Raw genomic sequence first — 25099 nt, 5'->3', positions numbered from 1 at the left:
CTGCCAGGTTGTACCCACACATCTCAGCCGTTTCCAGCCCCTTCAGTGCTACTTGTTGCCATTTAGTCTTGTTGCTGACGATGCAGAGAGAAAACCAATAAAGTGCACTGTTCTCATCACATTCTAGAAGCAGAATGCCATTTACCCTTGACCAGAGCCAGCTTGTTAGGCCCAAATCTTATAAAGGTAAGTAGTCCTGAGAGCAAGTCCTGGGCACCTATCTCTTTCTCAAAGGCCTCATTTGCCCTGAGTGACAGCAGACGATCTTCCAGGGATGCTGCCCAGCTTCCGGCCAGAGCCCATTACCTGTGAGAGGACAGAAGGTCTTAAAAGCCTGAGAGACTCCCCAGGGCAAGTCTTGCCCCTTGAGAAGTGCCTTGTGACACAGTGGAAAAACTGTGAAGGCTAAACCTACAATCAGCATAGAAATGGACCATGAGAACTGTGATCCCACATGAGGAAGCAAGAGAGGTCATGGGGCAGGGAAGGGCCAGGAACGGCATGTGGGGGCCCACAGCAGAGCCACACACCCACCCACCACATCCAGGCATTGACCCAGCAGCAAAAGGCAACTGCAAACTGAATCTTTAAACTTTGTTTTAAAAACTAATTTCACCAAGTGTCTCCTATGTCACTAACTCTGTCCCATAGAGAATAAGACACAAGAGCATCTGGTTTGGCACGGGGTATAATTGAAGCTCCTGGCTCAAGGGAGTGTCTTGAGGGAGGCGGGAAGCAGGGCAGGTGTGAGTGTGGACTCGAGGGAGCACACAGCCCCCAGCAGCAAGGCAGTGATGCCTCCTGCCCAGGCACGTGGTGGGACTCACACAGTAAGACCACTTCAGCTTCCAGCCAGTGCTGGAAGTGGCAGGTCCTGCAGCCAGTCGGGTGGATGAAAGCCAGGTTGGGCAGGGGGGTTCAGCACCACAGCCTTGCAAAAGTAAGGGAAGAAGATTTGGGAGACCTGGGACCTTTGCTTCTGTGCCTCCTGGATGGCATCAGCTCTTACCGCCTGAGACCTGGTCCTTGAGGCCTGGCTTTGTCCAGTAGCTACTGTCTCCCTGCAGCCCAGGGCTTGTGACATTCTGGAAGCACATAGCTTTGAGGGGCTCCAGAGCTTGCCTTTGTAGGCTCAAGGCTCTAGACATCTGTGAAACTGTTAATCCTCTGATATGTACCTTTCCCTTTAAACCTATAGCTCCGTGAAGGTCAGACTGTGAGGAGAAACTGCCCCTGGGTGCTCTTGTCTCCTGAGCGTGCTAGTCCCGTCTAGTTCCTGATTTTGCTCAGCTTTCGGGTCGGGGAGCCACCTGGCTTAACTCCCATAGGAGGCCAGGTCAGGGCAGGCCAGCCAGGCCTTGTGCTCTCAACGCCGGCCTCCTGTGTGCCCTGGGCATGTGTCTCCCACTTAGCAGGGAGCACAGAGACCCCTCTCCCTTTCCAGCACCATCTCTGGGCTGTCTCTGTGTCTGCCTCATGAGTCATAAGGCTTGGCCTGTGCTGGAACTCGAGTCCTTCAGAAGAACTGAGCCTGGCTGTAGTATAGGGTTGGAAGTGCAGGCCGCGAGCTACTTGGTCAGACATTGGCTCTGCCACTTTCAAGCTGCGTGACCACAACAGAACAAGTTCCTTAAACTCTGGGCTTCAGTAAAGTGAGCCTAATAATCCTTCATGTAGAGCAAGAAAGCGTGCCTGGCACATAGGAAGGGCTTCAGACGTTAGCCTTTTAAGGAGCCATGTGAGTTTTTAACAAGGAGAAGGCAACCTAGGACTAGCTACCCACGCGGCTGTGATGGTTCCGGTGCTACGGGCATCCAGCACTGTCTTGACAACACTGAGGCGGCTGCAGAGTCCTCATGGCTGCAGCCAAATGGAGGGCTAGAGGTTGGAAAGAATAAATGAGGGACAGATGAGCAAGATGAGGCATCAGGGGACAGCCCCCAGAGTGACAGCACCTGCCCTATACCCACCAGCGAGGTCTCTGCAGCCTGTGCCAGTACCGGGAGGACTTGTCCCCTTAGAAAGTCTCCCCCCACAGCCAGGCCCGGACACGCCTGTCAGGAGAAAACCTCTCCCTGACAGGAAGTAGATCAAGAGTGGGAAACAGCTGAATTCCCAGAGAGACCAAATGGTTCCTGTGTGTGCTTTTACTCAAACCCGTTGTCCCCGAACTTTCCAGCTGCTGCCTTATCTTGCTTCCCTATCAGAGAAACTGGAGGAGAGAGAAAGACCCGTGAGTCATCCTGCCCATTCCTGCCCAGACTCTTGGGCTCATTCTTCCCACAGTCCATCTGCTAGAATTCTCTGCAGCCTTACTTCAGGTGGCACCGGTACCTCTTGTGCCTTGGGAAGTTACTCTTTGCATAGTCCTGTAGCTGAGCCCTGGGGGTCCCACCCTGACCAAGCAAATGACCTCTTTACCTTTTCTATCACCTCCTCTCCTCCTCTGCTCTTTGGTATCTGGAGAATGAGGGAGCTCTTATAAGGCAGTGAGAGCCCGAAACGTTGGGCCCGCCCTCACTGGCGTCTTCAGTCCCAAATCCTTCAGCCAGCGTTCCCCAGGGGTCAGGGCTGCTACTGCTGAGCCTTAGTGCTGTGGCCCTAGCCATTGCTTGTGGATCCCAACAGGATTTCTCAAATTCCCCATTGCTGTGACTGAGAGCGGCTCATAGCTGGCCTCTTCTGGCTGGGGGTGGGGGGCCACAGGGTTTCCTTCATTTGGCGCAGTCTTTCAGGTCTTTTAAGCATGTTTCATTCTGTCCTTTGTAAGGCTAAACTTCCTAGAGCCTAGGACTCCCTCTCCACCCCCACCCCCACCCCCACCTCATTCGCAATGAGAGCCCCTTCCTGAGTCCACGGACCTGCCTTGCCCTTGAGATTAAAAATAGGTGGTCTGACTGTCAGAGTAGGATGGTGTAGAGGGTGTGGCACGGAATTGGGCCTCGATGTTTTAAATTCAAACAGGCCAGTTTTAATAACAGTTTCCACCCACTGTGCTACGTTTGGGATTTTAAGCAAGTTTATTTTAACCTCATTGAAGCTCACTTTCTTTACCTATAAGTAGGAAGAATGAGTACCTACTTGATGGGGTCATTTGGAGGGAAACAGTAAAATGCTTATTAGCATGGAGTCATAATTATTAACCTAGCTCTTCTGTTTCCTCCTTTTTGTTAGAACATGATCTAGCATGGCCCACAGGCTCCTGAGCCCTCCCTCTGTAGCATTAGAAGCAGTTATAGGGACTTAAGACCAGCAGCCACCGAGAGAACACCAAGGGCCCAGCCTCTGTTCTTCAGTGAAGAGTGCCGCTGGTGGCACTGCAAGAATGGTGGCCCATGGCTATGGTGTGTGCTGAGGTGAGGCTCTGGTTCAGCCAGCTGGCCATCCACCCGGGGTTGGGCCTCTTTCCTAGGAACCGGCACCCAGATACCATCTAAAAGTGTGTCAGAATTCACTAACTGCTTTGGAGACAAAACCAAGGCTACAAAGAAAGTTGGGAAATATAAAATGTAGCCTTCATAAAAAGAAAGTGAACTTCTCCTTGAAGAAAAGCAATTCTGACAGGGGAAAAAAAGGCAAATCAACTCCAAATGGGATCATGTTTTATTCAGGATTTGTGCTGTCGGTGGGGAAGGCCAGAGCTCGGTGACAGGATGGGAAAGTGGGACGCCCCAACCTCAAGCCTCATCCACTCTGCCATGAAGTACTTTGCGCTTCACTGGGCTCGGCTCCTGGGGACCTCTAATGGTCCTTGATAGCAAACATAGTTAAAAATTAACAGACTGACAGAATTAAATATGGATGACAAGCAGCCACTATGGACTTAATCTGACACAGGATGTTACATGCTTGGGTGCCCTCAACCCAAGTGGCGTCTTGAGTGAACTTCTGGGATGTCTGAGCACATTTCACATGCCTGTTTGGAAGCAAGAACCTGGCTTGTGCTTAGGACAGACAGAGTGTTAAGAGCCCAGGAGAGAAAATTATCCCTGAAGGCTTATGGTTAATTAAGCCCCGCTTTAACCAATCTTAGCAGGAAGTGTTTACAGGGTCTAGACCTGGTCACTTCCTGGGCTCAGGCCTCAGTGGTGTGCCACTATCCAGAGAGGGAGATCTTGTAGGGGCAGAAGGCCGCGTCGGAGCATAACTTTCTCTGGCCAGGACTGACTAGCTCCCTTCCTTTCTGGCAATTGGGGTAGGTCAGATGGCCGACATAACCTTTGGACCAGTTCACATAGATCTTGATGTTTTGCCTACGTAATGGCAACTTGTTTAATTGCCCCAAACAAGGAGTATTAGATGCCAAAGAGGAGAGAATGGTGATTATATTTTGTGCCCTATGTCTGCTGAGCGAGGGGGTGGGCTGGCAGTTTGAGGGTGGAGTTGGGAACAGGAGAGCAGATGTTCCTTCAAAGTGATCCTCAGTGGGCCTCATTTCATGAAACAGAAATTCCTGAAAAGTGTTTCTCCCGTGTTGGTGAACACTGTATTAGATGGGGCAGGGGTGCAATTTTAAAGAACTGCAGGATCGTCCCATAAAGATCATTTTTGTATTGCAGATCAATCTAGTCTCTTTGGTGAGTTTGGAATTTCTTGGACCATAGTGTGCTTCTGGCTTAGCAGCCTCTCCTTAGCCTGGCAGCCTTCAGCAAAGTTTGCCATAGGATCTGGCATGCTTTATTTGGTTCTGCTGCTCAGAGTGAATCCTTAGGCCTGGAGTGAGTGGGCCCGGTTTGGTTATAACTAAAGAATGTGTGAGTGGCTGGTTGCTATTGTTTCAGTGCTGGGAAAGCCCCTGCAGGGTAGACAGTGCCCCCATCTCAGGTCAGGGACCCTACGTATAGAAACCTGAATATCCATGCCTTAAAGGGGGAGCCCGCCTCTGAATAGATGGTGCTGGGGAAATCTGTATTCAGGTACAGCACCTGCATCAGGAAAGGTAAGAAAATCTTCACTGCTGCTTATAGATTAGATCAGACATCCAGGGCACCAGCTGGTCTGGTGATCTTCCAGCTCTGATTACTTTTGTTAAGAGCTAGAAAGTTGGATGCCACGTTCACATGCCTGAGCCTCCCAGGTGATGACAGACAACCTCCCAGAATCACCACTGGAAGGGGCCTTCCACACCAGTGTTTCTCAGCACCTACAGGTGAACATAATAAAAAGATTCTGTGGGCAGATACACTTGGGAAACCCAGAGTTAAATTAAGTCAGACAGTGTTGAACTTCTCAGAGTCTAACATGCATCCACCAGAGGGGCAGAGACTGCATTTCTCTCCAACCTCCTTGACCACAGAGCATCTCTAGACAGCGTACTTGCCACATTTTGGAAACCTCATATGGAAGCAGTGTTTCTCAAACTTGGACATGTGCATCATCATCTCTGGAAGGGCTTGGGACATGCAGGGAGGCTTGGGTTTCTCTCCCAGAGCTTCTGCATTTCTGACAAGTTCAGTGACACCATGGGCCACGGACCACACTCTGAGAACCACTGGTCTAGACTGATCCCTTTATTTCATGGAGAAGAAAATAGCTGAACCAAGGAGCATTTACTAATAACTGCTGCCATTAACTGAGGCAGGCACCTGGCAGGCACTTCCCATGCCTGTTTCTAAGGGCCAGTGTAGTGATGACAGGCAGCCACTAGAAGGGAGGGGTGGGGGGCACAGCACAGATAATTCGTCTCTTAGTGCTCTACACTGTGCTGCTCATTCAGGGTCTTCCTAAGTATCAGTTTTGGTTTGGGTCACATATGTTGTTAGAGGTTCTTATAGGGACTTCAGAAGCTCCTGACACTGTATGCAGGATTGTAGGTATGCAGTGTGTGCGTGTGTGAGGGTACCGGCCAGCTCGTGCATTTTTCTACAGACAGGATCATGTCTTACATGAAAGTCAACTGGCTAGATTGATCCCTGCTGAATTGTGGAGGAGTTAAGAGAACCACAGGTTTCCCCAGTGTTTATGATGCACTAAAGCAGCCCCTTGGGCAATGGGCACGAGTGGCTGTGGGTGACCTGGGGCCAGAAAGCACAGCAGAACAAGCAGCCCAAGTGGGGTGTCACATACCCCCCACACCCTGGAGGTCAGCAGTAGTTAGCACAAAACTGCTTGTTCACCCGGACCAGCTGCTTGCTGCTTGAACTCTGTTTTGCCCAGGAGCTCTACTGATCTGCTCTGCTGAGCAGAAATGTGTGGGAGGAGCTCAGGCTTGGTCTTGGGGGGGCACTGCCCTCTGCTGGCAGTGGGTTCCACTGCACCTCTCAGACCTGAAAGAGGTGGCTAGGCAGGCTTGGAGTTCTGTGGAATGCAGTGAGAGGAGCCACCCTGTTGGCAGGGGCAGTGGTGTCCAAGCCACGGGGCGCAGAGTGATGAATTTCAGGGCCTCTGTTTATTCCATTACCACCACATCATCCCCAGGAATTAGCCAGCGGGCCAGGTTCAGCTCAGCTGAACTAAGTACGACTTACCCTGGACCCCACAGCCCAGTCAGCCTGCTTCTCGCCCTGGGGTGCTCGGGTGTCCTAGACCAGGCTGACTGCAGGGCTTGGGTGTGAGGACGGTGTGGGTGAAGAGGCCAGCATGTGCAAGAGGTTGGCTGAGGCTGGGGTAGGTGTGGGAGATGAAGGGCTTCCTTCTCTCAGTCACTGTCACTGAAAGTCATGCCATCCACTGCGCCCCCACCCCCTGGTCAGACCCCCTCTTCCTGTGTCTCTGAAACACCAACATGTCTTGGCCTCTTGGGGCTCAGTGCCCCAGCCCTACACCCAGGCAGCACCAGTCGCCACCACTGCGCTCCCTGCGACTCCAGTGCACACAGACCCATCCCCTCCTGCTGTGTGTTTAGGTTCCCAGCCCCTCACCTGCCGTGAGGCTGTGCCCCCGTCCCCTCCTTTACCACCTGTCCCAGGAAGGCAGCTCCAACTCTGCCCTTTGCTTAGTGAGCAAGTGGATTCAGATGCACAAAGCCATAAGCCATGGGTAGGTATGAAATTTTTCTTTGTCTTTCTCTTACCCACCCTCTCCTCACTTTTGCCCCTCCCCCTAAGCATCTGTACTCCTCTCTCCCTCTTCCTTCCCTTTCTCCCACACGTACCTTCTTTGTTTTTCTCTTCTTTATCCTGCATATACTCCTAAATTCCCCAAGTGACATGTTTGGTAGCCTCCCTGCTTGCAAAGAGTTTCTGGTCCCTCCTTCCCTTAATTGCTATTGAATGCTGAAGACGAAGCTGACCCTGCCTTAAATGAACTTCAGTACCAGAAGTGTGGTGAACTTCAGCCACCACCAGCTACCGAGGAATATAGCTTCGCCCTCTCAATGCAGGGGACCCCTTCATGCTGGTGATCTGATTTCTAGGAATATCCAGTGTGGGCCCCGCCCCACCAGACGATCCCTCATGGGAGGCTGGCCCAAGGTCCCTGAGCCGCATTCCTGGTATGGGCAGAAGCTCAAAACGAATCTGTGGTCCTTTTAAGTCTTCATTTCCTGAGGAAGTAAGGAGGTTGAGATAGAGTGCCCCAGTGTATCCCCTTACCCTGGAGCCACCCTGTGAAGGAGGCCCATGGAGTACAAGGAAATGCTGAGGACTTCTGCATGTGCGCCAAGACCGAAGGCTGGGATCCTGTGTGAGCTCCGTCTGGGGCCCCCTCCTAGACATGTTACGAGAGCAAGTAGAGCCTGGGCCCTGGATCCTGCCTGACCCGGTGGGGTTCTGTGCCCATGGGGATGTCATTCACAATACCCAGATCTCAGTGGATTTCCTCACCTGTAACATCTATTTTATTAAACTATCAAAGTAGGTGTGCCAGGGTAAAATTCCTTCCAGCATTGCATTCTACTCTAGAAGCACTTCGGGCCAGCCCCAGGTAAAAGATCCATCTTTGTCCTCCTGCCACACTGGGGGGATGCCAGTCCCCGTGGAGCCATCCAGCTCTCTTGAGCAGGATTCCCTTTGATGTAGTTTGCTCTCCCTCCCGCACTCCCAGCTTCCCATGTTGCCCTTGGGGTGATGGGGCCATCCCTCCTCCATGAAAATGAGAGGAGCAGTGGTAAATGGGCATTTCTTTCTTCCATCCAAAGGCTAAGAGGCAAAACCAACATTGCCGACGGGCGGACATTTCTTAAAGCCAAAGCACATTTGCTCTTTGGTTTGTGTCTTCACGTTTCCTCAGCGCAGAACTGGGAACCTTCAATCAAGTGGACAAAGCATCACTCAATCCATTTGTTTTGTCACTGGCCTTCCACTTTGGAAACCTAATGAAAAAGATGGGGCTACAGGTCCTCCTCAGCAGAGTGAGCAGAGGGCTTGGGGTACCGGAGACCCCACAGTGCCAAGAAGCCAGAACTCCTCTTGTAAAAGAATAGGAGCAGGATCTCAAAGCTCTCCTGGCCAGCTTACTGGCACAGATGGGTCCTGAGCTGTCCCTTCTTTGTCAAAGGAGATGCATGTTTCCATACCTGCTTAGAAAACCACGAGGCGGCCTGTTGCCTAGCCTAGGCGTCACTGAGTGAGCGCAGAAAAAGGGACTCGCTGGGCCAGGTGGGCCGCAGTAGTGGCTGGCCATCACCTTGGCAGGAGGGCGGGAGCGAGGGAGCTGCTGGGCCTGGTGTGCTCTCCCAGGGGTAGCTTTGCTGGGGGCTTGGTTTGGCGTTCTGTCGGGACCATGGGAGGCCCTGGGGGAGCTGCCCCCCGCCAGCACTCGAGAGCATGTGTGAGCCGGCTCCATCAGCCGTTGGGATACTCCCAGGATGAGGATGGCCAGTGGGAGCCCTGGTTCACAACCTTCTCTCCACATGTCTTTCCAGATGCGCTGGCTCCCTCCCTCCGAGGCTACTTCTCAGGGCTGGAAGTCCCGTCAGTTCTGCTGAATACTACGTAAGTACTTGGCTCGAGGGACGGCTGCATCAGGTGCCTTAACGGGCCCAGTACAAAGCAGATGTCCGGGATGTGGGCGGCTCGTGTCCCGTCACTGCCTGTCACTTGAGGAACTCCTCTGAGGTGGTGCATCGCTCCAGGGAGATTGTCACCTGGGACTAAGGGAGAAGCAGGGGATGGTGCTCTGTCCAAGTCTAACTTGAGACCCCAGATCGTGGTCTTACACTTCCTAAATCAGCAGCTAGTGCCAGCTTCCGTGTCAGGTGCAGCCAGCATGAAACTGCCACCATCCTCTGGCTCCAGGTGGACAGCACCCGCCAGCACACGTAGGGGGGGCAATGTCACGGGAGTCCTAGCCATTTAGCAGAATTAACTTCCTGCGTGCGAACACATTAGAACTTTAGGTAAGCTCTGATCTGTGTATCCCCCTAATCCTTCAATTGAAGGCAGACAGAGCGCTGTTTCTAGCAGGCTTTCCTTAGACTTTCTCATCTCAAAGGAAACAATATGCTACATTGGCATCTCTGCGCCATTTGATTTTAGACTTAACCTTGCTTCAGGGAACCACTGAGTGGATCTTTTTTCTATAAATGTATAATATGTGTAAAATTCTAAATGCCTTAATTCAGTATCTTGACTGGATTTCTGTTAAATACAAAGAAAGCTCTGTTACTCTGAACTCTAATGTGGTGGAAAGTCTTTGAGGTGTTCTGCTCCTATGGTCTTCTCTTGGTTTATATCATTCCTTCACAAGACAGGAAGAGAAATGAGAATAGGGAGGGACCAGACCTTCATCCCTTTAGAGATGCTAGAGAGGTCATATAGAGTTATGTGCCTGCCTCTACTTGATGCTGATCTTTTGAAGGAGGTATATCGGGAAAACTGGCCTCCGGTTGACTTAGGCTCAGCTTAAATGGGGGAACAGTTTCAGACCATTCATGGGGGAAGGACTGGGAGAATGGTCGATGTACTCTGCCTCCCACGACAGTGTGCTCCTGTTTCCAGAGGCTGGTGGTGTTCACCCCAAGGTACCTAGGATTGGGTAAGTGGGATATTCTGAAGCTCATAGAAGAGTTGATGCAGGTAGATCTGGGCACTTGGCATAAGGGGGTAGCTGAGAAAGTTGAAAGTGGAAGAGCGGTGAGTGGGACGCAGCCTTGAGGCTCACCTAGACATAAAGAGTCCGCAGAGGACGAGCAGCCTGTGGAGAAGGCACGGTGCCCGGAGGGGTGGGTGAGGGCTGGAGCCTGAAGGGCAGTGGTGAGTTGCTGGGTTCAGCAGTATCAAATGGTATAGGAAAGTTGAGTAAGATGAGAGAAGACCTCCGAATTTGGCAGTCTCACTTGACCGAGGATGGTGGTGGCATAGGGCCTAAGGAAGGATTTTTTTTTTTAAGCATTTACATAGGCCTAAAGGAAGGCATGATCATTAAGCAGTTGCATGGTTCCAGCCGGTCAGATCCTGCGCTTTGTTTATATCTGCTCTCCTAAGTTGTTCCAGATCATCCTTCCTTCCCCACAGACCTATCCACCAGGGACTAGAGGCAGCCCTGGCTACCAAAGGAGGGGTAGCAGTTTCCCCCTTCCGAAGTGTGGCTTGTGAAGCTATAGGATCCCATGCAGATGGAACACCTCCTGTAGATGCACCACTTGTTCTGAGCGCAACTTGAGCCATGAGCCAGACTCCTTGCTCGGGGTCTGGAGGAAGCAGAGGAGGGGTAGCTAGGCAGGAGGATGGATGACTGTGGTCTCCGTCCTGCCTGAATTTAGACCAGTTCAAGTGTGGATCCATTACTCTGGCTCCTTCTAGTCTCTTGGATCAGGTCCTTGAGCTAATGATCCAGGCTATGTAATCCTAGGGAAATGTAAATCAGAATTGAGAACAGTGGTTCTGGTGAAATAATAAACAGTTTAGTGCAGGGACGCCTGGGTGGTTCAGTGGTTGAGCATCTGCCTTCGGCTCAGGTCATGATCCTGGGGTCCAACGATTGAGTCCCACATCAGGCTCCCTGCAAGGAGTGTGCTTTTCCCTCTAAGTCTCTGCCTCTCTCTCTCTCTCTCTCTCTCTCTCTCTCTCTGTCTCTCTCTGTTTTTCACGAATTAAAACAAACAAAACACTTTAGTTCAAAAAGGCCAAATGTACGTTAGGTGCCACCAGTGGCATCACCAGCTCACGTGGCGTGGCCTTCCTCTGTTCATTGTGGGGGGGTTTCCTTCCTCTCTGAAAAGATGGCACCTGGATAGAAGACAAGAACAGGAGTGCTGTCTGGTGTCCCGACATGATGACCCATACGCAGATCCAGACTGGCCGTCCCTTCCAACATGTGGAGCTCTGGGGTGCCACCCATCCGAATTCTGAATAGTCGGGGCCGGTTTCCTTGGGGCCCTCCAGGGGATTTTCATTTACTCACTTTGAATTCCTATTGGGAAATCAGTGACTAGATTAGAAAAGTCAGCAAGCTCTTTATTTAAGTAAAACTATATCATGTGTCTGCTGTTGCTAAATACAGAAATGTGCAGACCAGGCCTGTGCCCCTAAAACTCCAGTTCTATGAGTGGGAGTCATGGATACATATTTTAAGACAAAGAGCCTACCACTTAGGATGCATCCTACCTTCACAGGATGAGCCTGTGAGGAAAGCCCCAGAGGCAGGTGGGAGTGTGGGTGTATTTACCATCATCGGTGGCATAAGTAAGACCATCAGAGGGGTGGGTGTCATTGGAGTTTTAATTTGTTCAGCATCTTGCTTGATGGTGTTTAGTCTGGCTACAAGCTCTGTGTATCACTGGAGTTTTGCTAACAGTCCTGCCAGGGGGCAGACAACCCCAGATTACATGATAATCGTTGAAAATGATCCATTTCCCAGACGCGTGGAAAACAGGAAAGCATGAGCAAGTTTCTAGTAACTCTTTACAGGGAATGAGAGTTACACAGCCTTCCTTGTTGGGTATCCAAATGTAGTTAAATTTAAAAAAGTTAGGAGCAAGGGTTGACATGGGAGGACGTTCTTTAAGAACTCCGAAAATTTCCCTGGCCATGGACCAAGACTGCAACAGCAGTTATAAGCACATGCAGTTAACAGCGTCACCGAATGGGAGAAGGACACAGCAGGCGATAATAAGGCCGGAATGTAAAGCCATGTACTCCCCATGTTTTGTTTTGGGCGAGAACAGCCTCGTCTGTCTCTGGCTATGAATACAAGGGCCTTGGGGTGCAGCCATTTTTCGGGGACCCCCTCATGCTGTATGTCAGGCAGAGCTGGGAGCTCAGATGGTGGTGGCTCCTACAGGCACCCCTGCCTTGTCTTTAGAAGGGCCCTGAGAGGGGCGCCTGGTGGCTTAGTCAATTAAGCTTCTGCCTTCGGCTCAGGTCATGACCCCAGGGTCCTGGGATTGAGCCCCGCATCGAGCTCCCTGCTCAACCAGGAGCTTCCTTCTCCCTCTGCCCTTATCCACGTGTATTCTCTCACTGGCTCGCTCTCAAATAAAATCTTAAAAAAAAAAAAAAAAAAAGCCCTGGGCGGTGCTTGCACCTGAATTGCCACTCCCGGTTTCCTGTTAACCACAGTCTCTGTGTCTCAAGTTCATTGGCACCGTCTTTATCCCATGAACATCAGCAAGAGACTGTTTAGGCTGCTAAGGATACAAGAGTAAGAAAAGCAGACAAAAAGCCTTGTCTATAACAGGGAGAATATGGATAATAAAACACGAGAGGTAGGGCAGTGAGAAGCGCTAAGGGAAAAAGAGCAAAGCAAGGTAGGTGGGTTAGGTGTTCGGGGCTAGCAGGCGCTTCTTGTGACATGAGTGACATGGGGGAGCAGAGGGGTCGGCATCAACTTGGCACCTCCCATTCAAGCAGAAACCCAAAGCTTCCCAGATCCGTACGGGCTTCCTTTTTCAGAACAGACTCCCTTTCGAGCTTAGAGGATAATTGAAGTTCTCCAGTCATCGTCTTGCCTTCCCCTTTGCCAAGTCACAGTAAACAAACTTGCGGTGCAGCAGGCCTAGACTGGGCGAGGCGCTAGGGGAGCACAGCGCGCCCAGGCAGCCAGCACAGCTTCACCCTGGGTGCTGATGCTTCCTCAGGAGCACCTGTCAGGTTTCCCCAGAGCTGAGCCACAAGCCCCAGTTCGGATTCCCTGAACCCCGGTCCGTTAGGCTCCTGGATGAGTTGTAAAGGTGGAGATGGGCCTGACACCTGCACCGTGTCAGCACTGTGGGGGGCACCTCTTGCAGCCACTCTTGTGCCCTCCACGCTCCTTGGGTGAAACACCACAGACACCTGCTGGCCACACAAGCACACTGGTATGGCACCCCAGGGCCGTCCAGGCTGGGATTTGCCTGTCATGTTTTCTGTGGGTCTGGCAGGGAGCCTTCGAGATCCCCGAGCTGATGCACCAGGAGAATTGCTAGCTGGTCCCTGGAAGAAGTAGAAGAGGGTGGCCAAGTATGAAGACCAGGCTGTGGGGTCTGAGCGCCTTCCCTCTGCCCCACCCCACACCCCATGCAACCGGCTGGAAAGGGAAGTTCAGAAGGCCTGTGTGCTCGCTATAAGGTTAAAGATGAGCACGTTCGGACTTGCCTCTGTGTTTTCTGTAGTTTGGGGAGTCATCTCATGGGGGCCGCCCTAGTGCGCAGACAGGTGCTGCTGCTGCTGCTGCTGCTGCTGCTGTCAGAGCAGCAAAGAGCAGTCCGGTGACCATGCACCCTACTCCCAGGACCCAGGGTGGGTGCCACATGGTCCCCATGCTCTTCATCCACTGGTCTTGAGTCATCCCAAAGGGGTTCAGCCCAGTCTGGAGGGATGTGGCCATATGGGTGGGACGTGCTGCACTGGCCTGGCCATCCCAGGAAGGCGCACGGTGGGCGCTCCCATCCCCAAGAGCTCTTGGCAGGAGTGGGTGGGATGGGGAGAAGTCGGGTGAGCTGACAAGTTTTATTGCAAAGACAATTATTTCTTTTCCTGCCCTCAAATGACCCAACTTTTACTAGGAAAATAGGATTACATGTACTCATCCTTTGATGTTTTTAAAATGAAAATCTGGGAGAAACTTTCTTTTTCCTTAATTCTGAGAACAGAGATGTCCTAGGCAGGTGGTCTTGCCTTCAGCCTCACCCATAATCCCGGCAGAGGGTTTGAACTCAGGCCTAGCCTCCCTGCTGAACCCCAGGGGGCATCTTCCCATACCAGCAGACCAGTGGGGCCTCTGGGGACCTCGGGGTTCGCAGAGCACCCTGTGGTCTCCTGTTCACGCAGCCCCACATGCCCGAGTCCATGACCCTGTCTGCAGGCAGCAGAGCAGCACGGCCGGGGCTACACCTAGAAGAGATGTCCACAGGGCCCAGGGCCACTGGCAGGCATGTGCAGGGACGCAGGCTTCCCTCCTTGGCTCCGGGAGTTCTCATGAAAACCAGCTGGCTCAGAGGCAGTTGTGCCTGCAAAAGAATATAAAAAATTCATGACTTGCTGGGTCTCGGCACCTTCATATTTCAAAATTCTCAGACCCTAGGGAATGGGATTTCGTCACAGATGTTCCTTTTAGTTTTTGTTTTCCAGAAGGTGGTTGGAGCAAAGTTTAGCTCGTGGGTGCACGTGACAGCACAGGATCCTCCCAGATAATTGCTTTTGTGGCCTTGCGCTGACCAAAGTTGTTACTGTGGTGGGAGGCAGCTCCTGGAGGTGTTAGGTTCGGGGCTTTTCCTCTTTTGGGGGCGGCTTCAGGTCTTGTGCCTTTCCTGACAGGACTTTCAAACAGCCCTGGGGATCCAGCCCTTGGAACTCTGCACGGCTGCCTTGCCTCGTTGGCCAGGCGGCCTCCTCTTGTGCAGCCCTGCCCCAATGACCGACTCACGCCTACTCGGGAGACCGAGTGAAGACGGCTTGACGTCTCGCACAGCCCCCTTTTCTCCAGATACCCTTCCCAACCCCGACCCTTACCTGCCCCAGGGCCAGGGAGCCCCTGGGAGCCACACTATGCGGCCAGGGTCCTTCCTGTCGACCAGGCCCTAGGCTCGTGGTCCCCGTGGACTGCTTCGTGCCCTGGGCACTTGTCCTTAGCTCTGCAGGGGAGGCCTTGGTCCCTTTGCCATTGAGTCTCTGTTCTTTGCTCGCAGAACAGGCTGCCCTTTGGGACCCAGGGAACCCCAGCAGCAGACTGGCCCTGGGGGTTGGAAATTCCTGCATGCTGTTAATGGGCGATTTCTTTCTCCATCCCAGGTTCCAGGTGTGTGATGGTGGCTGCAATCTGTCTTGTGGGTATTAATGCAATCTTCAGTGGTGGCTACTGTTCTCGAGCTGTTCTGCAAAACTGGAGCGTGCTGGTGAGTTCCAGTCAGAGGCCGAGCAGGCCCTCTGCGCTCTGGGCAGGGCACCAGGGCACCATGATGTAGGTAGGGAGGTCCCACCAGCATCCCAGCATCCCGTGGGAGGAAGTCCTGGGCCTCTGGGGCTGGGGCCCCGCTGTCTAGCTGTTAGCGTCTCCCCGATGACTCCAGGGGGCGCTCTAGGTGAGACGTGCCGGAGTCCGGGGCTTGCTCCTCCTTACCTCCTCCAGCCACAGCGTGCTCCTGAGGTCAGGGTGTCCTGGGAGGACCGGGGGCTCTGCAGGCCCTCGGAGCACGTGGCCCAGTACCTGCTCGTGCCACAACACCCAAAGGACTACTCCACGGACAGGAACTTACACATACATGACACTTTCCCCTTTGAACCCGTCAGCCTTTTTTGGAAATTAACTGTTTTGGTGAGAATCTTTTAGATGCAGTATGTATATTCCTTCTGACTTGCCAATCCAGTCGTACTGCACATACCTTAGCTGTGTCTCGATGATGCAGACATCTTCACAAGCCTCTTGGAATAAGCATGGTTACCCTTGAGCGTAGCCGAATGACGCAGGGTTCTCACTGAATTCCTCCAGACCCTGGGCCTTCCTGCTGGGTATTGTTTTGGTGATTTGTTCATCTCTTTGGTCTTCCTCCAGCTTGTAGTAGTAAGCATAGTCTTACTACTACAGGTGACCAGCCTGCGGGCTGCCACACAGAGGGGCTTCCAATCTCTCTGGAAAACTCGGCCCATAGCAGTTAGGTCTCGGCCCAAATAAGGTGGCGAATTTCATCGCTAAGGGGCCTATGAAGAAAAGATGAGTCAGAGGGCAAGATTCCTGCTAAGGACAGAGAACCAGGCAGATCTAGCCAAGGAGGTCATTACCACATTTTTGGGACTTAGGTAATTTCTTGCTCACGCCCTGAGCCAAAGACAGATGCTCAACCGCTGAGCCACCCAGGCGTCCCCTGGTAAAATTTTCTTAAAGGACAAGATTTTGTTTTTTTTTCTCCTCCCCCTCTGGCACATTTTAAAGACCAATTAAGTGGCACCTGGGCACTCAGTCAGTTGGGCATCTGTCTGCAGCTCAGGTGTCAGGGTCCCAGGGTCCTGGGACTGAGCCCCAGGTCAGTCTCCCTCTCCCTCCACCTGCTTGTGTGTGCACTCACTCGCTCTCAAATAAGTAAATAAGATCTTTTTTTTTGTTTTTTTTTTGTTTTTTTTTTTTAAAGGCCAATTAGGGGGACGCCTGGCTGGCTCAGTGGTTGAGCATCTGCCTTTGGCTCAGGTTGTGGCCCCAGAGTCCCCATATCAAGCTCTGTGAAGGGAGCCTGCTTCTCCCTCTGTCTCTGCCTCTCCCTGTGTGTCTCTCATGAATAAATAAATAAATAAATAAAATCTTTTAAAAATAAATTAAAAAGACCAGTTGAAAGCTACCCATATAATTTTTTGGAAGCAGGTTAAAATAAGGATTTTTTTTTTAATGTAATAAATTGACCCAAACATCAGTAATCCAGGGCAAATGCAGATGAGCCCAGTCAGGAAGCAGTAGCAGCTAGAGCATGCGGTGACTTCATTTAGACAATGGCCTGGGGACCTGGAGCAAAAAAGGGGTAGGGGCCAACCTTGGGACTTGGGGCAGCTGAGAATCTGGTAACAGGTGGCCGGCCAGCATGGGCCAGACAAGGTGGTGGGCACCTTGGCACTAGCCATGCCCAGCTTGGGGCTCACCAGTTCTGGGGCCATCCATGGGGTACAGGAACGGGTTTGGAGGAGGCCTACTCTCAGCACTGCTTCTGGCCTGCCCCTGGAGGGTGGACATGGGCCTGGACTGTGAGGAGGCCGAGCCTTCTCTGGCCAGGAGTGGGAGCTGGAACCCACGCAGGGCAGTGGCCTGCTGCCAATGCTGTGCTAGCATCTGGGGCCAATGGGCACGCACATAAAGGGGCAGGTGGGGGTGTGTATATAGAACAGGGGGGAGCAGTTTCCAACTACAGAAGACTGTTTCCCTGGAGACTCTTGCCTGTGAACCTTTTAAACTGTTAAGTAGGCCTTTTATTACAAATTAATATCGGTATTTGATTTTTAAAAAGATCAAGCTAACAGGCATAATATGAAAACTATATGTTACGTGTGTATTGGGAGCTGAGGAGAGGGGAATATTCCTTATCTGACTTGGGTATAAATGACTACACTAGTAAACAGGTCAAGTGTATGGAGTAGGATGGGGGAAACAGGACTTTCTTCCTGCCGGAGCTGAGTGGAGAAAGACCGGCCAGGCCTGGCAGGGTTCCCGCCCCATACGCAGCAGCAGCTGTGCCCAGTCCCCAGGGCCACAGGCTGATCTTTTTGATCAAGGACAACTGACATGTTTTAGAATCGTAGAATATCCTTTCAGACGGCGACAGTGTCCATGGTCTCCAGCGGGATGGTTGTGACCTACCTCCGACTAGCTGTTTTTGTATCTGTGTTCCCCGGTCTGTCCGTCCACCGCCGTCAGGAAAGGCTGTGAGGAGGAGCCGATCTGCGAACGGGGCCCCCCACCCTCCCCACCCCCCACCCCACCCCCACGGTGCTATGTGTTCCCGGATGTCTCCGTATTCTGTTTAAAATGTCCTTGTTAATACATTCCAAGGTTTGAACTCCGTTCTTAACTAAACCCCTTCCTTGTTTACAGGGACTGAAATAGCCACATTCTGACCTTCTGTTCAGTCTGGGAACCTCTATGGCCATGTGGACGCATTCTTTTCCCATGTGAGAGTTCTATCTACAGAGCGCAGTTACGGCAAAGCTCGGGAAACCGTCCACTCTCGTCCCCCCTTCTCTCTCCACTCCTCTCCACGGTTTCCACTTCAAAGCCTTTCTGATCAGCCACAGTTGGCCAGCCTCATGCACCTTGCTCCCTGCTCTGGAGTCCAGGGAAGGGGACAGGGTACTGGGAGGTCAGGGGGGCTGCTGGGCACCTTCCTGTTCCCCCATCCGTGCTTCTCTAGAAGGCCCCCGGCGGGTGCTGAGGGTGTCCCAGGCTCAGCCAGGGGCCTTATCCAGACTACGGAACCGAGCCTCGGTGCCATGTGCCCCGGGCTGTCCGTGGCCCCCATTTCCGTTACTGCCCCAGGGTGCAGCAGGGTGCAGGTGTCGGAATTTCTGCTACACACAAGGGACTGTGTCTGGGCTGGAGAAGGTAGCGTGAGGGACAAAAGTTGTCCAAGATGCTCTTTGGGAAACCCAAATTGTGGCCTGGCCGGGGAGGACTCTTGGCCGGGGCTCAGGGTTTGCAGGAACAGGAGGAGGAAGGGTATGTACCGGCGTCGCGGCGTAAGCGGATCATGACCAAGCCGCCGAGAGCCTGGAGGGATGTGCTGGGGATCTGGGTCTCGGCGGGTGGGGGGGGGGGTGCGGGCAGGGCAGGTGTTTTCAGAATCTTTGTCCTCTTGCTGCCCCAGCAAAGTGAAGACTCGGATTAGGTGAGTCCACCTTGGGCGAGGTGAGCCCAAGATGGGGCCGGAGGTGCCTGGTGGGAAGCGTCACCTGAGGGAGTGGGCCGTGTCCGCGTCACCAGGGGCTGCGGGAGGGCTGGAGCCGTGGGAAGGGCAGGTGTGAGCCGGGGTTTAGACTGTTGTGCCTTTGGGGTCCCAGCAGAAATGGCCGGGGCAGAGCTGATAGGCACGGGGACGACCGTCCAGGAACTGGCTGTGGAGCCAGAAGGGCCCGGGTAGCGACGTGTGCCTGCCCCAGGAAGAGAGCAGATGCCCGGGAGGGGGTTGGGTGACACAGGGACTGCGTCCCCCCTGAGCCCGCGGGCAGGGGCCCTCACAGCAGCCAGCCCCTTCTCCTCTGTGTCCCCACACGAGCCCGTCCGTGACCTGTGCCCGACTGGGAGCAGCCGCAGGGGCTGCGGGTCCTCGGAGCCCAGCTCCTGCAGTTGGCACCCAGCTCGCGATGCTGGCTGTGGCCGGGTTTGGGCGATGTGGGACTTGTCGTTCGGGGCCCGACGAGCCCGGACGGTGGGGGCAGGTGGCTTGTGGCCCCCGCGTGGCAGCGGGTTTCCTGGGGGCACCAGGGTGGAGGCTCCTTTGGTGGTTCAAGGGCAGCAGCTCAGGCGTCTGAGGGACCGATGGGGCCTGGGTTCGACGGGAGGGTGGGCTGTGCCAGCCCGAGACGACGCCCAGAGCCCCGGCCCTGCCACCCCCGGCATCCCGCTGGGTCCGAGTCCAGGTGTGGCAAAAAGATGCCGCTCAGGAGTGGGCCCCCGGCCCGACCCCGCTCAGAGCATCTCGGCTGTGCGGCGCGTGCCCGGGACGCGCTGTGCATGGGTCCGGGCACCTGCCAGGCCGACCAGGACCCTGTCCTTAGCTGGGCACCAGAGGGAGGCAACACAGTCCGAGGGGAGATTCCCAGGCGGAATATCTGTCCTGGCATTTCAGAGAGCTCTGCTGAGAGTGAGGCGGGCGGGGGTCACCGGGGTGCTGTGTGCACCGGGCCTCCCTGACCTTGACCCGGGAGCGCGTCTCCCACCCCGGGGCACTCCGGCCGGGCCTCGCTAGGAGCAGCAGAGTTAAACTGATGAGCTAGCGAATAGTGGCAACAGGCTCAAGGGACCGGTTAAGTGTCACTGACGTCACAGGTGAGACTCTGAATGTCCAGATCCTGTGCTCGAAAGCGCACCCCAGTTTCTCCCGAGGCAGAGTGTTCCATGAACCATAGGTTTGTGGTGATGATACTGAATCTTCCGACTCGTGGTCCGATCTTTCTGCTGCACCTGCTCACAGGCTGTGCCACGGTGTAGCGGGTCACAGCACTAGTGCAGGCTTGGCTTAGGAGGAGGATTTCCCAGCATCGTCCCGTTTGTGATGTTCCGGACTGTTCGCGGGAGGTGTCTCACCTCGAGATTCACGGCTAAATACACATCGTCCCAAATAAGGCTCACTTGGGAGAGTTAGATGGGTGTTACTAACGCTGTCTTCATAGCTTCCTCCCGCGCCCAAATAAGCACTGCCCTGCACAGCATTCTGGTGCCTGCCGTTACTCCTGCCGAGACCTTTCCACACCTTTATGAGTCCAGCGTGTTGGTGAGACGGCAGGAAAACAGGGACAGAGGAACAGTAGAGGTTCACTGTGCAGCCGTGATGGAAGTTAGGAAAACCGTAGAACCACACTGGGACCGTGCACGTGGCAGGAAAAATCTCAGGGAGGAGTCAGAGGCTTGTTTTGTTTGCCACCAAGCAAAACACACGTGAGCACTTCCTTGCAGATGCCAGGAAGCAGCTCCTGAAACGTCTGTGGCGAGAAATACATACACTGCCCGTGTGTCCACGGTGAGAACCCTGCTCCCAGGAGGGGTCTCTGGAGGGTCAGTTGGTGCGTCCTACGGGCGTCCACGCGTCCTGCTGGGTTAGGGAAGCTCCCAGCCGCTCCCCGGGAGGTGAGCTCTCCCCTCACACGTTCTCTTTCTGTTTCAGGCTTGAAAACACCTTGCCCAGTTTTGGTCCCTTCAAGACTTTGCCACAGCCTCTATCACACATCTGTTTTTCTCGAAGAAAAAATATAATAAAAATGTTTTACTCTTTTACACTGTATAATTTTAAGAAATAGTGTGTTATTTGTGAACGCATGGTCTGACATTTCTGTACAGTTTGGAGATATTTTCAAACAAAACATAAAAGATGTCAACAATAAACCAAGAGAGTGAGTATTTTTATACCAAACATTTTAAGTATGAGAGGATGGATGATCTTACACTGGTTTGGATCACGATTTTTGTGCTTGACTTTTGAATGCTTGTAATTAAAAATATCTATTTTTTCTCCTCCAAGATGCATGTTCGAAGCATGTCTTTAAATATTATGAAATTTCTGGAATCGTATGGTGAACGTCTGGCAGTCTGCCTGCCTGGCTAGATCCGGGGTAATGTAAGAAAGCCGTGTCAGAGGTTAGGAGCAGGCGACCTGCGGCCCGGCTGGGTACGCACCCCCAGGTCTACGAGGACACTCTGCAGGAGCTGTTCCCACGATGACACGCTGATAGCTAGACGAGCCTTTCATCGGTTCGCGCTCCAGATCCACATGCGCCGTTAGCCCTGGCAGCTCCCGAGGAGCCCATGCAAACTGCCTTGGTGGGTTTTGCTATGGTCTGAGGTGAGTTATCCTGCCACTGGCTCACCCTGCATGCGAGACGCACCTGCGCACACCTCCCCCAGGGGAGGCACACACGTACACAGCTAGCTGGCTGCTACAGGCAGCTCCTATCGCCCAAGTGATTTTTCAAAACCTTGGTTGAACTGAGCTGCTGGTCCTGGCTTGGGGCAGCACCACACCAGATGAAGCCTCGTCACAGCACTCTCTCGAAGGCTGTGCGCCCACGGTGACACCACCCACTGCACCGGCCGGAGAGAGAGAGGGCGCGGCCCCCGGGCCTTTGCAGGGAACACTGTTCAGCTTGCTTCAAAACCAGTCTGGTGCTGGAAGCGGATGCCTTCCCAGAGTCGGTGACAGCTCAGTCTCCCCCTCCCCCCCTTGTGGTGGAAGAGCCTGTGTAAAAATAAACTGACCTAAGAATTTTCATCTGCTGATGGAGCTCATCAGTTGGCTGGCGGCTTATTCTCCCGCTGGGCTGAAGACTTCCGTGTTTGAACCATGACATGGTTGGTTCTGGGGTGGGGAGCTGGCTATTTTCCACTAGAAATAAAGAGATCAAGCGGCTTCTAAAGGTCCTCACAAAAGAGACAACAAAAGAGCTGGGGGGCGGGGAACGACACTTGGGGTGGCGAGGGGGGCCCCTTCAAAGCCTGCTTATGCCTTCCACACCACACGGCTCCCGGGGAGACTTCTATACTCTTGTTTCTAAGGAAAACACACTGCCACACAGCCTACTATACTTTTATAAACTGTTTAAAGGTACTTTTCTATTGTCATTTTTAAATAAAGTGCTTTTTCCAGCTGTCACACCATTGCTTGGCCAATTATTTTCTGCAAGATCAAGCAAGAGCCTCCCACCCTGCAGCCCAGCAGGTTCTTTCCCATTCTCGGTGCTGACAAAGCTGAGGCCAGAAGGCCTGAGGAAAGGGGATGGGATGGGACAGCCAGAGAGCAGCCTCTGCCACTGCTCAGCTGGGGGCACGGGGTGACCCGCTGATGCCCTAGACCCCGGAGGAGGATCTCCAGGTAGGTCCGCTCCCTCCTGGATGCCTTTTATCACACCCAACAGACCTCGCACCCAGTCAGCCTGCGAAGCTTTTAAGTGGCAAGCCAAAGCAGGGACAGCCTGAGGCCAGTGACTCATAGACCCATTTAGCCACCGCTTCTGCCCCCCCCACCCCAGGGGCGGAGGAACCCACAGTGCTCCATTCTGAGTAACCGCAACAACCAGGAGTACCTATCCAGTAGTCTGGTGGGCGCTGACGCAGAGGGCCCAGTGTCCTTCAGTGCTCCCTCTGCGGAGGGACCACCCACCCAAAGCAGGTCCCAGTCCCGCCTGCGCACGCCCTGGAGCATCAGTATGACCACAGGCGGGGGGCACTGGGCGGTCTGGGAATGGAGGGCAGCTGGCCCCAAAGGTGCTGCTCTGGGACGCGCCATCCCAGCCAGCAGCTCAGCACCAGCACGTCCATACACTGTGTCCCCCGGGCCCGGGCAGCGCTCTGCTGGTGACCATCGAGACACACACGTGCCACACTGGATGGTATTTACTGATGTAGTGGGAGTATCAAGTATGTCCCCACTGACCGGTATGAAAATCCATATTCTCTGTCACCCTGGAACACGGCCACTCAGTCATTGGTTTTGTCTGGTTGCCAAGTGACCCTTCGTGTTCACTTGGGCCACTTGTGAGCACAGGGCTGGCTATAAAGCTGACACCTGAAATTGAATACTATGCCTTCCATCTCTGAGACAAAACTACAAATTAATTTGGAAAAGAACCCTAACACTTGCAAAATGAAAGGTACGCTTCCAGGTGATCATTCATGGGCTTCAGATTCACCGCACAGATGCTGGACCAACTGGGCGATCCCGGCCTTCACCTCTGAGGTTCACCCAAAGCCTAGGACCCCATGGCATCTTCGGGTCCTGACTTGTGTGGCATAAAGAACATTCTTGAGCGTGAGGAGGTGTGGCTCATCTCTGAATTCCGTATCTACTCAGCTGGTTTTGGGGTGACCAATCCGCTAGCTGTTCCTGGGGGCTCTGAGCAGGGAACGCTGAGCCCGAGGAGTACGTTCAGATTTCCCCGTGCTCCACACCACTGGGGTATCTGAAAGTTGGGTGAAAAGGGCATTCCTACCGGCCTGAAGAGCGGCGGCATGTGGCTGCCCTGAAGCTCCAGCTCTAAATCCCGCACCCTCTCTTGCCACACACTTCCAACATCCTCAGAAGGCCCTAGAATACTTGTTACTGGTGAGATATTACCTGAAACTGCCCTCAAGACGCCTACACTAAAACCCACTGTGCTCATCTTGGGTTCTGAGTCTGAGCCCCAAGTAGGGCATACAGATTAAACAATTTGCACTCACTCAACACGACACTCCCACGACAGGCCAGGCGGCACGTTCCAAGGTCCAGTTAGTGCAAGGGGGGTTCCTAGAGGACCTAGGATCTGCAGCCCACCCTCTGCTCCCACAGAACACCTATTAGGACAAGCTCAGGACGGGCTCACAAAAGACACGCTGGGCAAGAACATAATGTCCTACATGAAGCCCCAGGGACAGCACTACGCTGACGACAGGCCGGCCTGTCACTGCTGTCCCCGCAGCGCCACTCCAGCCTTGCTACGCCGTTGACTGCTGGTCCTGGCTTGTTCAGAACAATCTGGAAAAGCCTCACAAAACCCCCTATCTTCCTGGCAAATGAAACCTAATCAGCAGCTACAAGGAAGAGGGGACACTGAGTCTCACCCTCCGGCCTCAGAAAATCGTCACTAGCTGGTAGGAAATGGGGAATTTACAAATCCAAATGCCATCATCCCACACTCAGAACATGTGTGCTGGTGATTTCAAACAGCTCACCGAACAAATCACGGACGGCGTATTCATAGTGCCCTCCCCACGAACACGGACTGGACACGGTGGGTGTCCCCCGCACTGCCTTCCAGCTGGGCCTCTGCTGCTCGGGCAACAGGTGCCCCTCCGTCATCTAGGGTGTGACAGCAGCAGCCGTATGTTCGTTACGTTTTGCCCAGGCACAGCCACCTGCCTCTTCTCTATCCCCTAAAAGCCTCAAATGTCATCAATTATAGAATAAAATGCACTGCGGGTTGTCTTCACATCTTAAATCACCCAGCCATGCCCACTCCCACTTGCTTCTAGATGGCCAGCAGGCCCAGCAGAAATGGGCTGAGGCAAGAGCGGGACTCCACCTTGAACTTGAATTTCTAGTGGCTGTTTTTAGACCAAGAAGGTAAAAGCCTTCTTGTTGTGACACAATTGGGTCCCTCTCACAACTTCCCACAAAGGTGTATCTCTCCCCATGTGTCACCAGGTGCCCCAATCCCGATACCACAAGAACAGGTAGATAGAGAAATCTCTCTCCCACATACTGGGCAGAGGCGATCAAGGCATAACATTAAAAAAAAAAAAAAAAAAAAGCAACTGGGCAGCCCGGGTGGCTTAGCGGTTTAGCGGCGCCTTCAGCCCAGGGCCTGATCCTGGAGACCCGGGATCGAGTCCCATGTTGGGCTCCCTGCATGGAGCCTGCTTCTCCCTCTGCCTGTGTCTCCTGCCACCCCCCTCATGAATAAATAAATAAAATCTTTTTTAAAAAATGCAAGTAAATGAGGTAAAGCTACAGAATTTGCAAGCATGACCATTTAGCAAAATACTGCATTTCTCTACATCTCAATCTCTTTAGTTCTGAAAGGAGCTTAGACAAAAGAAATCAACAAGCCGGTTTACAATACCGGGAGCACAGGCCTAG

The 25099-nt window shown here is 53.3% G+C and overlaps 1 protein-coding gene and 1 long non-coding RNA gene across 26 annotated transcripts in view; one reads left to right on the top strand and one right to left on the bottom strand.

Moving 5' to 3' along the window:
- RBPMS (RNA binding protein, mRNA processing factor) overlaps positions 1-20871 on the top strand; it is a 172820-nt gene extending 151949 nt beyond the window's left edge. For 10 of the 25 annotated variants that reach the window (XM_025418169.3, XM_049094670.1, XM_049094668.1 and 7 more), the window contains 6 exons: positions 6845-6978; positions 8170-8290; positions 8804-8873; positions 15090-15193; positions 17869-17945; positions 20654-20871. In XM_025418169.3, the coding sequence (XP_025273954.1) occupies positions 6845-6978; positions 8170-8290; positions 8804-8866 (318 nt within the window). In that variant the 3' untranslated portion in view covers positions 8867-8873; positions 15090-15193; positions 17869-17945; positions 20654-20871. Of the gene's footprint in view, positions 1-6844; positions 6979-7354; positions 7812-8077; positions 8291-8803; positions 8874-15089; positions 15194-17868; positions 17946-20445; positions 20553-20653 lie in introns of those variants that run through there. The other 15 variants (XM_035699773.2, XM_049094679.1, XM_049094684.1 and 12 more) reach the window with 13 other exon arrangements.
- On the bottom strand, positions 8870-17734 carry LOC125752616 (uncharacterized). Its single transcript, XR_007402571.1, has 3 exons — positions 17635-17734; positions 14811-15995; positions 8870-14308 (listed from the first exon to the last, which is right to left on the bottom strand). It is a non-coding gene; the product is annotated as an uncharacterized LOC125752616 (long non-coding RNA).
- Positions 20872-25099: the final 4228 nt, after the last annotated feature.

This window comes from Canis lupus, chromosome 16 (genome assembly GCF_003254725.2).
Source record: "Canis lupus dingo isolate Sandy chromosome 16, ASM325472v2, whole genome shotgun sequence".
NCBI lineage: Eukaryota > Metazoa > Chordata > Mammalia > Carnivora > Canidae > Canis > Canis lupus.
The sequence above is the reverse complement of the archived record's forward strand: the minus strand, read 5'-3'. Positions and strand labels throughout refer to the sequence as shown.